This window comes from Orcinus orca, chromosome 10 (genome assembly GCF_937001465.1).
Source record: "Orcinus orca chromosome 10, mOrcOrc1.1, whole genome shotgun sequence".
Lineage (NCBI taxonomy): Eukaryota > Metazoa > Chordata > Mammalia > Artiodactyla > Delphinidae > Orcinus > Orcinus orca.
Window position 1 is genome coordinate 14,626,680 of NC_064568.1, and position 13,698 is coordinate 14,640,377.

General features: G+C 39.6%; 1 protein-coding gene across 1 annotated transcript in view; it reads right to left on the bottom strand.

Moving 5' to 3' along the window:
• CNTN6 (contactin 6) overlaps window positions 1-13,698 on the bottom strand; it is a 232,805-nt gene that overhangs the window by 150,419 nt on the left and 68,688 nt on the right. Inside the window, 1 exon segment of the mRNA XM_049715559.1 lies at window positions 7,865-7,904. Coding sequence (XP_049571516.1) covers window positions 7,865-7,904 — 40 coding nt within the window.

Genomic DNA, 13,698 nt, shown 5'->3' on the forward strand with positions numbered 1-13,698 from the left:
TTTCCCTAATAAAATCCTTTATAGCAAAAAGATCCAGTAGAGAATCACAGATTTCATTTAGTTGTTTTCTCCTCTTAGTCTCCTTCAATGCAGAACAATTTCCCAGTCTTTCCTTGGTTTTCCTCACCTTGGTACCTTTGAAAATTACAAGGCACTGATCTGGTAAAGTTTCACTCAATTTGGGCTTATCTGAGTGTCGACAGGGTAGGGGTCCTGGTAGGAGCTGTGTGCTGAGGGTATGGGTAATAAAAAGGGTCTATAAAGATTTTAAAAAACAGTAATAAAACCAATGAGAAAACTGGCTCTTATTTTTAAAAATTATCACCATGAAAAAGACTGGTCCCCACCAGCCAGAGTATATTGATCACATTGTCTTGCCATCTTGTCCCTCCATTCCCCTCACCCACTGGGTGCACCACTTTGTCTGCTATTTCATTACAGTTAGATTCAGGAATGCTGTATGCTTCAGATTGTATCCTACCAGATAGTGCAGGACTTCTATTTGTCCCATTTCTGCTGAAGTTAACTTTGATCACTTGGTTAATGTGCTGCTGCCTGCTAGACTTCTCCACTATAAAATTGCTTTTTTCCCCCCCTGTATAATTGGTAAACATTTTGTGGTTAGGGACTTTGAGACAATGTAAATATACTGTTCCTTACTGAACATTTAAATTTTTTATTTATATATTTCTATCAGTATGATCTACTCTATCACTGTGAATCCATCGTTTCTTATTTTATTAAAGTTATAATCCATTACTATTTACTTTGTTGCCCAAATCATCACTGATTTGGCCAGCAGGAGCCATTCAAGCTGGTTTCTTCATCTTTTTGACATGTGCCTATCATTCTTTATACTATTCTTTACTTTCTGGTACAAGAAAGTTTTGCAGAATCACCTTGCATTTCTCCTGTTCCAGCCATCGAAGTAGTCTTTTTTTTCCCTAAGCAAACCTTGTTCCTTTTATTAGAGAATGGTATGTAGAAACCATGATCTGGAACTAAGTGTACTTATTGTTATTGAGGTGTTCTTGCTCTGAGGATTTTCAGTGTGTGCATGCGTGTGTGTGTGTGTGTGTGTGTGTGTGTGTGTGTGTAGGTTTTATAGATTATATGTGTGAATACATATAGATACTTATATGAATTTATAAACACATGAATATGTATAAGTATGCATATGTATAATTTTATATACAGACATATATTTATGTAAATATGTATATATGTGTGTGTGTGTATATATATTCTTATTCCATACTTCTATCTATCTATGGTGATTTATAGTGGGTTTATTATAGGTTTTTTTCTGTCTATATTTTTAATTTTATTTATTTTTGGCTGTGTTGCGTCTTCGTTGCTGCATTCCGGCTTTCTCTAGTTGTGGCGAGCGGGGGCTACTCTTCGTTGCAGTGCACGGGCTTCTCCTTGTGGTGGCTTCCCTTGTTGCAGAGCACAGGCTGTAGGCACGCTGGCTTCAGTAGTTGCAGCATGCAGGCTCAGTAGTTGTGGCTTGCGGGCTGTAGAGCACAGGCTCAGTAGTTGTGGCTCACAGACTTAGTTGCTCCACGACATGTGGGATCTTCCTGGACCAGGGATCGAACCCGTGTCCCCTGCATTGACAGGCGGATTCTTATCCACTGAGCCACCAGGGAAGTCCTCTGTCTATATTTTTAACTCCCTGTTCCAGCTGTGAGAACCCTGGTTTCCACTATTCTCAGTGTATTTATGAATTTGTTCAATCTCCTTGTATGTAACTAACCTCCAGTTACTGTCACCACCTTCTCCCCTATGTGAAGCTCCTCTTCACCCTGTACAGATTCTGATACCTGCTGCAAGTTTTACTCCCATACCTTCTTTGACACCACTTGTAAGCTGTCTCCTACCTCCTCACCTCACTCATGTTCTGACCCTGTGCAGGGTCTCCCTCCTATGAGGATGCTGTCTTTCCTCTTGACCTCTGACAATCTGTGCACGGTTATATTCCAAAGTGGATAACTTTCTCACATCCTTGAGGATCTAACACGTCACCCTGGAATGCCCTTTCCCTGTGGAGACTCTGTCCTCACTCGGTTAGCTTCCAGGTTTCTACCTTCACCACCCTCTCCTGGCAATGGAACCCTCCTCAGGCTTCTCAGACTCTGATAGCCTGTGCCAGGCCACCTCAGTAAGGGCATGCCCTTCTCACCTTCCTCGGGCTCTGCCACTCCACTGGGCCACCGCTGCCTTACCCCTTGTCCTGCATGCCTGACCTTCTCACCACTCTTAGGCTCCAACAACTCATGCTGGGCTACTGTGGTGCTCATCGTCCACATTCATGTGTATGCCTACCTTACAGAGCCCCACTTCATGGCATTTGCACTGAATAGTTAAGAAAGAAAGATTTGGAGGAAAGGAGGAGGAACAGTTCGGTACTTATGTTTTAGGTTAAATTCTGTGTTTTTAAAATGTGCAAATGAATACATAAAGCAAAAACCTCATCATGTTAGGATTTAATTTTAGGACACCCAGTCCAGAACTCTAGTAGTTGTACCTGAGGGTCATGTATGAGCATGGTCATTTCCTCTGATACCAACCACAGCTCTAGAGAATCTCAAAGTTGGTAGGTCTTTTGTAGACCATTCAGGCCAGACTTCTTGGTTTGGAAAGACAATAGAGCTAGTGGTCAATAGCATGTGCCCTTGAATCAAATGGGCTTCAGTGGATTTGTGAAATTTGCAGTCTTCATTGACAAAATAGACTCTGTATATCAGATGGTTATTTTGAGATTTAATGGCATATTACTTATAAAGTATATCACATTGTGCCTGGTACATGTAAATGTATAATCATCAAATTGTGAAAATTACCATCATTATTGTCATCACCATCATCATCCTTATTATTATTACACACAGGGAAAGGGAAACTAAAACCCAGGAAGTTGAATCATCTTTTCCAAATTCACCATCTGCGTTGAGAAATAGGAGGAAGTTGAACTTAGGCATCTTGATTCTCTCACTGTTTTCACCATCCACTCAGATCTATTTCTTTCTTACAGAATATTTGCACCCAGGTAAAATATTAATTTAGTAACTTTATCTTAAATTGTAATTTTAGTATACTCCATTATTTACCTAGAAGTGCAGACAGTTATTAGCTGTATAATGCTGGACAAGTTATAACTCTTAACTATAAAGTAGCAATACATCTTACATTTTTGTTTTTTTGTAAAGGCTGATTGAGAAAGAGTGAGTTAAACATGTAACACAGACTTTCCTTACTCTAGTACCTAATGAAATGCACAAGGAATTATAAATATAAATAAGCAACAAACAAATTAACAGTGTCTGAATAAGAAAAGGGACAAATTCCAATGCCATTGGCTTAAAAATAATCAAAATAAGCAAAGAAACAACAGAAAAAAACATTTGTGCATAAGAAGAGTTTGTCCAGGCTCAGAGGGGCAAAAGAGTTCTTGACGTCTTAATCTCATCCCTAACCTCTGTGAGATTTACTGGTGAAATGACAAAATTCTGAGAATTCTCATAACAATCTCCAGTTCTGGAGTTAAGCAGATTTGTATATACATGCATAGTGTGTTTTAATCTGTTTTCTCTTCTGGCTGAAGAGAGGAGTAGACAGGGCTCCTGGAGAAAAAAGAGTGAAGCAGAGACGCATGAATAGTAAAGCTGACTCTGTTTCACAAACTAATAGTTTCACACCTATATATTCACTTGGTAAAATCTCTAAAGCCCAACCAAAAAATGACGCATTTCCCCAATAAAGTATACCTATGACTCTTCCACCAATAATCTTGCTACAAACCACTAAAAAAAAAAAAAAGAAAAAAAAAAACCTTAAAATAGAAGTACCCAGATATTCTGCTAAAGGCTGAGCTTCCCACAATCCCAGTATTCCCTCAGGCTACAAAATGGGGGTACTCATGATATGTGGGTATTCAGCCTCCAAAATGGAGCTAAAAGGAAGAAAACAAACAGTTCCTTGATATGATGAGCAGAACATTTAAAAATATCCCTTTCTATAAAGGAATGACTGAGTTGTCTGCACACAGTGCCTCAAGTATGAGCAAATGAAAAGAAGTGGAATAGTAAGTATGGACATGTATTGCAACAATAAAAGTGAAAAACATAGCATGCCAAAGATAGACAAAATATCCAATCTAGAAGAAAATATAACTCAAGGAATCCTAGGAAATTTCTCAAAATTTTTCACACAGTAGAGTAAGAACCTGAATTCAAAAAATGTAACTCAATGGCAAGATGAAAAAGACAAACTATAGAATCAGATAAATTAGGATGTAACTTAAACATAAAAATTGCAACCAAAAGAACATCATTAAAGAATTAATAAATCAACTAAAATAAGCAAGAAACAAAACAGATACCTACTAAAAGTCAGATTACTGACATAAAGAGAAGATTAGAGATAATTGTGATGAATACAATAAAAAAAAAACACAGATAAGAGGGAAGAGAAGGTAATGGATAAGAAAGATAGATAAAAGATGATCCAACATAAAGATCCTTGATGTCACTGAGATAGACAAACAAATGTATTGAAAGATATTAGCAAGAAAACTTCCTGTGAATTGAATGAATACACCACATTCCAGAGTCATTTTAGAGAGAGGACTTAACACCAAAGCACGTGTTAGTTAAGTGACTGATGTTCAAACTTAAAGAAAGGCTTTGCAAGAAGACCAGGTTGAAACAGAAAATTACTTAAAAGAGTGAAAGATAAAATCAGATTAATTTCAGATTTTATAATAGTAGCATTAGCATTCTATACCAGAAGACAGTGAGGGAAAGTCTACAGTATTCTGAATAAAAGGGTAACATGACTGTTAGTACCCACTGATACAGCTTTCGACTCTAATGACATTCAACATTCTTTAACATCAAAAAACAAACAAAAAACCCTCAGGGAATATAACATAAATGAACACTCTTAAAGAAACGACTTAACAATGAAGTCTATCCAGGTAAAAATGAACCAATATACAGATCTCAAGAATGAAGGAGGGGGCTTCCCTGGTGGTGCAGTGGTTGAGAGTCTGCCTGCCAATGCAGGGGACGTGGGTTCGTGCCCCTGTCCGGGAAGATCCCACATGCCACAGAGCGGCTGGGCCCGTGAGCCATGGCCACTGAGCCTCGTGTCTGGAGCCTGTGCTCCGCAACGGGAGAGGCCACAACAGTGAGAGGCCCGCGTACCGCAAAAACAAAAAAAAAAGAATGAAGGAGGAATAGGATGCACAATGAATACATTTAAATATAAAACTACCACTTAAGAACCATGTTGGTTTTAGTTATAGAACAGAATATGAATGCCATAAACTTGGATAATATAACAGTATAAACAGAAAAATGAGGGATGGGTAAAAGAGTATAGTTTGAAATGTGTGAGTGCTAATATCATCTTCTTTCATAGCAAAAATTCAAGAGGAATATGAGCAGGGTTTTTTTGTTTGTTTTTTCATAGATCTTTATAATTTAAACATTTTCAACCATCTTCCTCTCCCCCTAAAAAGAAAACCTGGCTGAAATATTAAGCACCGTGCTATGCACAAAATAGGCAGACAACAAATGTTAATTTATCTTCCTTTACCTTCACTCAGAGAAAAGCTCTGTTCAATCTTCATATAATCTAAATTAAGGGTATAACTTGACTTAATAATATTTTATATTTGGGAGAGTAATTTGTAGTTTTCCAAGGAGTTTTACGTGCACCAAGTAACAAATTAAATTCCTGTGACACGTTTTTTGAGACATACATTTCCATTCCCATTTAACAGATGAAGAACTTGAGACGAATGGAATCACGCATTTTCTAACAAACTTTGGTTCATTTTGAAAGACAGAAAAGCTTGGTTTTGGTGAATTATCATCAGTCCATATCTTATTTAGTCATTTATATTTGTTGTTATCAAATTTTTAAGAGCTTGAATTCATACCAGTAAAATGTCTAGCTTTTGTCAACTAATTGTTTAGTCTCTTGTGGTAAATCTTTAGATTTTTTTCATATTGCAATGAAATGATTAAATAATAGCCGATTTTGTTGCTTTGCCTACAGTGTCAGAAAGCAAGGACAACATGAGCTTTCGGTACAAGAAAAGCTGAAACCATGTGACAATATAATATCAAAAGCAAGAAATCAAAAATGCTTTTTAAGTACCTTTTCTTTAAAAATGCACTAGACCTTAGGAAAAGTGTCGGTATTTTGATCAATAGTGATTAAATAGTTGTATTGACAACACCTGCTATAAAATCACCTACAATATAATGCTACACAATAAGAAATGTTTTACTTGGCAATAAAGGAAGAACTTTGCGATAGAGGAACATTGAAAAGTAAATAATTTTAAATGACAATTAAAAGCAAATTATACAATGTTATTGAAAATTCATGTAGGGTTCTGCCCCATTTTTCTTTCTCTTTATCTTCCATGGAGTTAAAAAAAAATTAGTCCTGTCATCTGACTCCAATACTGGATCAAACTACCAGAATCTAAAGTTCATTGTCATCCCCCTGAATGCCAAAAACTTTTGATTATATCGACGGCAGTTACATTTTGTCATTTCTGAACAGTTCATGAACAGCTTTATGGAGAATCATCTCTTAACTGATAGGAATAGGCCCTTAAATTTGTATTTTTTTAATTCACCCCATTCTTATGGCCATGAATGACTGGACAAAAGGTGAATATGTCCTGCTCGGCTGCTGTACTTCTCTCTCCTGGGAATTAGGAAATAAAATGAAGAGGTTCTTAGTTTCTGATTGTTACTTGAATAGAGAGGAGGTTCTTCAGGATTATTTGAGCCTCCGTCTTCCATAAAACTTGTTAAGAGTTAAGAGAATGCTAGTCTAGATGGACCCTCAAGATGCCAGAGGAATAAGACGTGGAGATCACTTTCCTCCCCACAGCTACTTAAAAAATACATCTACATGTGGAACAACTCCTACAGAACACCTCCTGAATGCTGGCAGAAGACCTCAGACTTCCCAAAAGGCAAGAAACTCTCCGTGTAACTGGGGAGGGCAAAAGAAAAAAGAGAGACAAAAGAGTAGGGACGGGACCTGCACCTAGGGGAGGGAACTGTGAAGGAGGAAAAGTTTCCACACACTAGGAAGCCCCTTCGCTTGCAGAGAAGGGGGGTGGGGGGGGAAGCCATGGAGGAGAGTGCAGCAACAGGGGTGCAGAGGGCAAAGCGGAGAGATTCCCACACAGAGGATCGGTGCTGACCAGCACTCACCAGCCTGAGAGGCTTGTCTGCTCACCCGCCGGTGTGGGTGGGTGCTGGGAGCTGAGTCTCTGGCTTCGGAGGTCAGATCCCAGGAAGAGGACTGGGGTTGGCTGCGTGAATACAGACTGAAGGGGGCTAGTGCACCACAGCTAGCTGGGAGGGAGTCCGGGAAAAAGTCTGGAGCTGCCTAAGAGGCAAGAGATGATTGTTTCAGGTTGCGCGAGGAGAGGGGATTCAGAGCACCACCTAATTGAGCTTCAGAGACGGGCTCGAGCCATGGCATTCAGCACAGACACAAGAGACAGGCATGAGACGCTAAGGCTGCTGCTGCAGCCACCAAGAAGCCTGAGTGCAAGCACAGGTCACTATCCACACCTCCCCTTCTGGGAGCCTGTGCAGCCCACCACTGCCAGGGTCCCGTGATCCAGGGACAACTTCCCTGGGAGGACACAGGGCACGGCTCAGGCTGTTGCAACATCATGCCGGCCTCTGCCGCTGCAGGCTCGTCCCGCATTCCGTACCCCTCCCTCTCCCCCGGCCTGAGTGAGCCAGAGCCCCCTAATCAGCCGCTCCTTTAACCCCCTCCTGTGTGGGCGAAGATCAGATGCCAGAGAGCGACCTACCTGCAGAGGCGGGGCCAAATCCAAAGCTGAACCCCAGGAGCTGTGCGAACAAAGAAGAAAAAGGGAAGTTGCTCCATGCAGCCTCAGAAGCAGCGGATTAAATTTCCACAATCAACTTGATGTACCCTGCATCTGTGGAATACCTGAATAGACAACAAATCATCCCAAAATTGAGGTGGTGGACTTTGGGAGAAACTGTACACTTGGGGTTTCCTGTACGCGACTGACGACTTTCTGATTTATATAGTTATCTTAGCTTAATTTTTAGTGCTTGTAATCATTGGTGGATTTCTTTATTGGTTTTGCTGCTCTCTTCTTTTTATTATTATTTATTTATTTATTTTTATTTTAATGATATTTAAATTTTTTTTTAATTTTAATAACTTTTATTTATTTATTTTTTTCTTTCTTTTTTTTCTCCCTTTTATTCTGAGCTGTATGGCTGACAGGGCATTGGTGCTCTGGCCTGGTGTCAGGCCTGAGCCTCTTAGGAGGGACAGCCAAGTTCAGGACATTGGACTACCAGAGAACTCCTGGCCCCACTTAATATCAATTGGCAAGAGCTCTCTCCGAGATCTCCATCTCAATGCTATGACCCAGCTCCACTCAACAACCAGCAAGCTCCACTGCAGGGCACCCCACACCAAACAACTAGCAAGAAAGGAACACAACCCCACCCGTCAGCAGAAGCTGCCTAAAATCACACTACATTCACAAGCACCCCAAAACACCACTGGACGCAGTCTTGCCCACCAGAAAACCAAGATCCAGCCTCATCCACCAGAACACAGGCACCAGTCCCCTCCACCAGGAAGCCTACACAGCCCATTGAACCAATCTTAGCCACTGGGGGCAGACATCAAAAACAACGGGAACTACGAACCTACAGCCTGTGAAAAGGAGACACCCCCAAACACAGTAGTTAAGCAAAATGAGAAGACAAAGTAATATGCAGCAGATGAAGGAGCAAGGTAAAAGCCCACCAGACCAAACAAATGAAGAGGAAATAGGCAGTCTATCTGAAGAGAATTCAGAGTAATGATAGTAAAGATGATCCAAAATCTTGGAAATAGAATAGAGAAAATACAAGAAACGTTTAACAAGGACCTTGAAGAACTAAAGAGCAAACAAACAATGATGAACAACACAATAAATGAAATGAAAATTTTTCTAGAAGGAATCAATAGCAGAATAACTGAGGCAGAAGAATGGATAAGTGACCTGGAAGATAAAATAGTGGAAAAAACTACCGCAGAGCAGAATAAAGAAAAAAAGAATGAAAAGAACTGAGGACTGTCTCAGAGACCTCTGTGACAACATTAAATGCACCAACATTTGAATTATAAGGGTTCCAGAAGAAGAACAGAAAAAGAAAGGGACTGAGAAAATATTTGAAGAGATTATAGTTGAAAACTTCCCTAATATGGGAAAGGAAATAAGTCATTGAAGTCCAGGAAGTGCAGAGAGTCCCATACAGAATAAATTCAAGGATAAACACATCAAGACACATATTATCAAACTATCAAAAATTAAATACAAAGAAAAAATATTGAAAGCAACAAGGGAAAAGCAACAAATAACATACAACGGAATCCCCATAAGGTTAACAGCTGATGTTTCAGCAGAAACTCTGCAAGCCAGAAGGGAGTGGCAGGACATATTTAAAGTGATAAAAGGGAAAAAGCCTATGACCAGGATTACTCTACCCAGCAAGGATCTCATTCAAATTCGATGGGGAAATTAAAGCCTTTACAGTCAAGCAAAAGCTAAGAGAATTCAGCACCATGAAACCAGGTTTACAACAAATGCTAAAGGAACTTCTCTAGACAGGAAATACAAGAGAAGGAAAAGACCTACAATAACAAACCCAAAGAATTAAGAAAATGGAAATAGGAACATACATATTGATAATTACCTTAAATGTAAATGGATTAAGTGCTCCAACCAAAAGACATACACTGGCCGAGTGGATACAAAAACAAGACCTGTACATATGCTGTCTACAAGAGACCCATTTCAGACCTAGGGACACATACAGACTGAAAATGAGGGGATGGAAAAAGATATTCCATGCAAATGGAAATCAGAAGAAAGCTGAAGTAGCAATGGAGATAGATGGAGTTAATTGATATTTATAGGACATTCCATTCAAAAAAACCCAGAATACACTTTCTTCTCAAGTGCTCATGGAACATCCTCCAGGATAGATCATATCTTGGGTCACAAATCAAGCCTAGGTAAATTTAAGAAAACTGAAATCGTATCAAGTGTCTTTTCTGACCATAACACTATGAGACTAGATATCAATTACAGGAAGAACACTATAAAAAATACAAACACATGGAGGCTAAACAGTATGCTACTAAATAACTAAGAGATCACTGAAGAAATCAAAGAGGAAATCAAAAAATACCTAGAAACAAATGACAATGAAAACATGATGACCCAAAACCTATGGGATGCAGCAAAAGCAGTTCTAAGAGAGAAGTTTATAGCAATACAATCCTACCTCAAGAAACAAGAAAAATCTCAAATAACCTAACCTTACACCTAAAGCAAGTAGAAAAGGAACAAAAAAAAAACCCAAAAGTTAGCAGAAGGAAAGAAATCGTAAAGTTCAGATCAGAAATAAATGAAAAAGAAATGAAGGAAACAATAGCAAAGATCAAAAAAAGTAAAAGCTGGTTCTTTGAGAAGATAAACAAAATTGATAAACCATTAGCCAGACTCATCAAGAAAAAAAGGGAGAAGACTCAAATCAACAGAATTATAAATGAAAAAGAAGTAATAGCTGACACTGCAGAAATACAAAGGATCATGAGAGATTACTTCAAGCAACTATATGCCTATCAAATGAACAACCAGGAAGAAATGGACAAATTCTTAGAAAAGCACAACCGTCTGAGACTGAACCAGGAAGAAATAGAAAATATAATCAGACCTAATCACAAGCACTGGAATGGAAACTGTGATTAAAAATCTCCCAACAAACAAAAGAACAGGACCAGATCGCTTCACAGGCAAATTCTATCAAACATTTAGAAAAGAGCTAACACCTATCCTTCTCAGACTCTTCCAAAATATAGCAGAGGGAGGAACACTCCCAAACTCATTCTGTGAGGCCACTATCACCATGATACCAAAACCAGGCAAAGATGACACAAAAAAAGAAAACTACAGGCCGATATCACTGATGAACATAGATGCAAAAATCCTCAACAAAATTCTAGCAAACAGAATCTAACAGCACCTTAAAAGGATCATACACCATGATCAAGTGGGGTTTACCCCAGGAATGCAAGGATTCTTCAATATACACAAATGAATCAATGTGATAAACCTTTTTAACAGATTGAAGGAGAAGAACCGTATGATCATCTCAATAGATGCAGAAAAAGCTTTCAACAAAATTCAACACCCATTTATGATAAAAACTCTCCTGAAAGGAGGCATAGAGGGAACTTACCTCAACATAATAAAGTCCATATATGACAAACCCACAGCCAACATCGTTCTCAGTGGTGAAAAACTGAAACCATTTCCACTAAGATCAGGAAAAAGACAAGGTTGCCCACTCTCACAACTATTATTCAACATAGTTTTGGAAGTTTTAGCCATAGCAATCAGAGAAGAATAAGAAATAAAAGGAATCCAAATCGGAAAAGAAGTAAAACTGTCACTGTTTGCAGATGATATGATACAGAGGACTTAGAGAATCCTAAAGATGCTACCAGAAAACCACTAGAGCTAATCAACGAATCTGGTAAAGTTGCAGGATACAGAATTAATGCACAGAAATCTCTTGCATTCCTATACACTAATGATAAAAAATCTGAAAGAGAAATTAAGGAAACACTCACATTTACCCTTGCAACAAAAAGAATAAAATACCTAGGAATAAACCTACATAAGGAGACAAAAGACCTGTATGTAGAAAACTATAAGACACTGATGAAAGAAATTAAAGATGATACAAACAGATGGAGAGATATACCATGTTCTTGGATTGGAAGAATCAACATTGTGAAAATGACTATACTACCCAAAGCAACCTACCGAAGCAGCCACATAGCACAGGGAGATCAGCTCGGTGCTTTGTGACCACCTAGAGGGGTGGGATAGGGAGGGAGGGAGGGAGGTGCAAGAGGGAGGGGATATGGTGATATATGTATACGTATAGGAGATTCACTTTGTTATACAGCAGCAACTAACACAACGTTGTAAAGCAATTATACTCCAATAAAGATGTTTAAAAAAGAAAAAAAGAACAGTGTTGGGTACACACAAATACAGTATATAAACCATGAAAAAAAATTCTGTACATGATGTAAATAAAATAAAATTGGGTAACTATAAAAATGAAAAAGAGAGAATGCTAGTCTATATAGAGACAAAGATTGAGACAGACAGACAGGCAGACAGTAGAATGATGGAGAGAAAGACTAAATAGTAAAGCGGGACTTCATTCCCTAAGCTTATTAATCCTTGGTTCCAGTTTCTAGTGAGACCTGCCTCTGGGTTCCATGAGCCATTGACTATACAGTTTCTTTTTTTCGCAGTGGACAGAATGTTGGGAAAGACTGATTCAAATAAACAGTATAGAATGACCAGTGTTCTTCTGCTTTTCTCCTCTCCAGAAATACCAAAGTGCAGATAACCTGGGCAGACAACAATTTGTTTTCAGGAGAAGTTATTAGGGTCAAAGTTAAGCACATGAGAAGACCTGCATCTAAAAGAGGACAGAACTGAAAGGCATATTATCCGTGGTTTTACTTGAATTTCATTGTTTGGGCTTAGGCAATTTCAGGTTTCACAGAGGGTTAAGACTTGAACTCTCCAAGGTCACACCCAGAGCGAAAATTGCTGGCATCTCTCTTTGTGCTACAGTCCTATCCCTCCCAATAAATTTCCCCACCCAGGCTCCTTGCCCCCCAAAAACATCTTCTGTTACAGAAGTTCAATTTTAAAATTATTTTCCAATTCATTAAAAACAGGGCAAAACAAAACAAGCAAAAAAAGTAAAAGAAAAGAAGATATCTGTGCTTGTTTTTACCAAAGGAGAAACTAAAACCAGGGTGTGTAACCAATGCGACCGCACAGGGCTAGGCGCTTAGAAGGGCCTAGCAATTCTAGTTTAATGCTCTGAAGTCACCATGTTAACATTCTTGATACTATTACCTGTAATTTTGTGCTTAAGTGAAGTCCAGTGAGTCTGATAAGTCCTGAGTGCTTGGAGCCTTGGCTAATGGGAGGTGCCTCCTCCAGCCACCTCCAGGCCTGCCCCCTTGGACAGGTTCTTCTCCTTTTGCTCCTCATCTCCTGATGCCTCAGGCCTCTCCTGCCTTCCCCTCATCCCCTCTGCCTAGCAACACCTCCAGCCCCAGCTCCAGGATGGGGCCCAGGTAGATCTCACACAGCGGCAGGGTCTGCTGTGAGTGTGCCGTTGTGTCTTAGAATAGGGCATGGAGGTGGTCATTCCTGCCCCCACCTGGCAGCACCATAGTACATTAGTACATAGTACATAGTGTTGGGCTGCTTGTTAAGGGTGAGGCTCTTGTCCGTTCCTGCTCTAGGTACCTGGGGTATCCTGGCACAGAGACTGCAATGCCTTGAGGGTTGTCCATTTGCTGTGAGTTGGGGGAATGGTCCAGGGCACAACATGTTGGTCAGGCAACTGGTGAGGGGCAGAATCCAGTGGCCAGCAGCAGCATCTGGGCCATGTTTGCACAAAGTAGTGGCGAGAGGCCCTCAGGGCCTCGAAGAGTCTACTTTACTCAACAAATATCCCTGTGCCCAAGGGAAAGTGACTTTAAATAACAAGTAAAAAACATCAT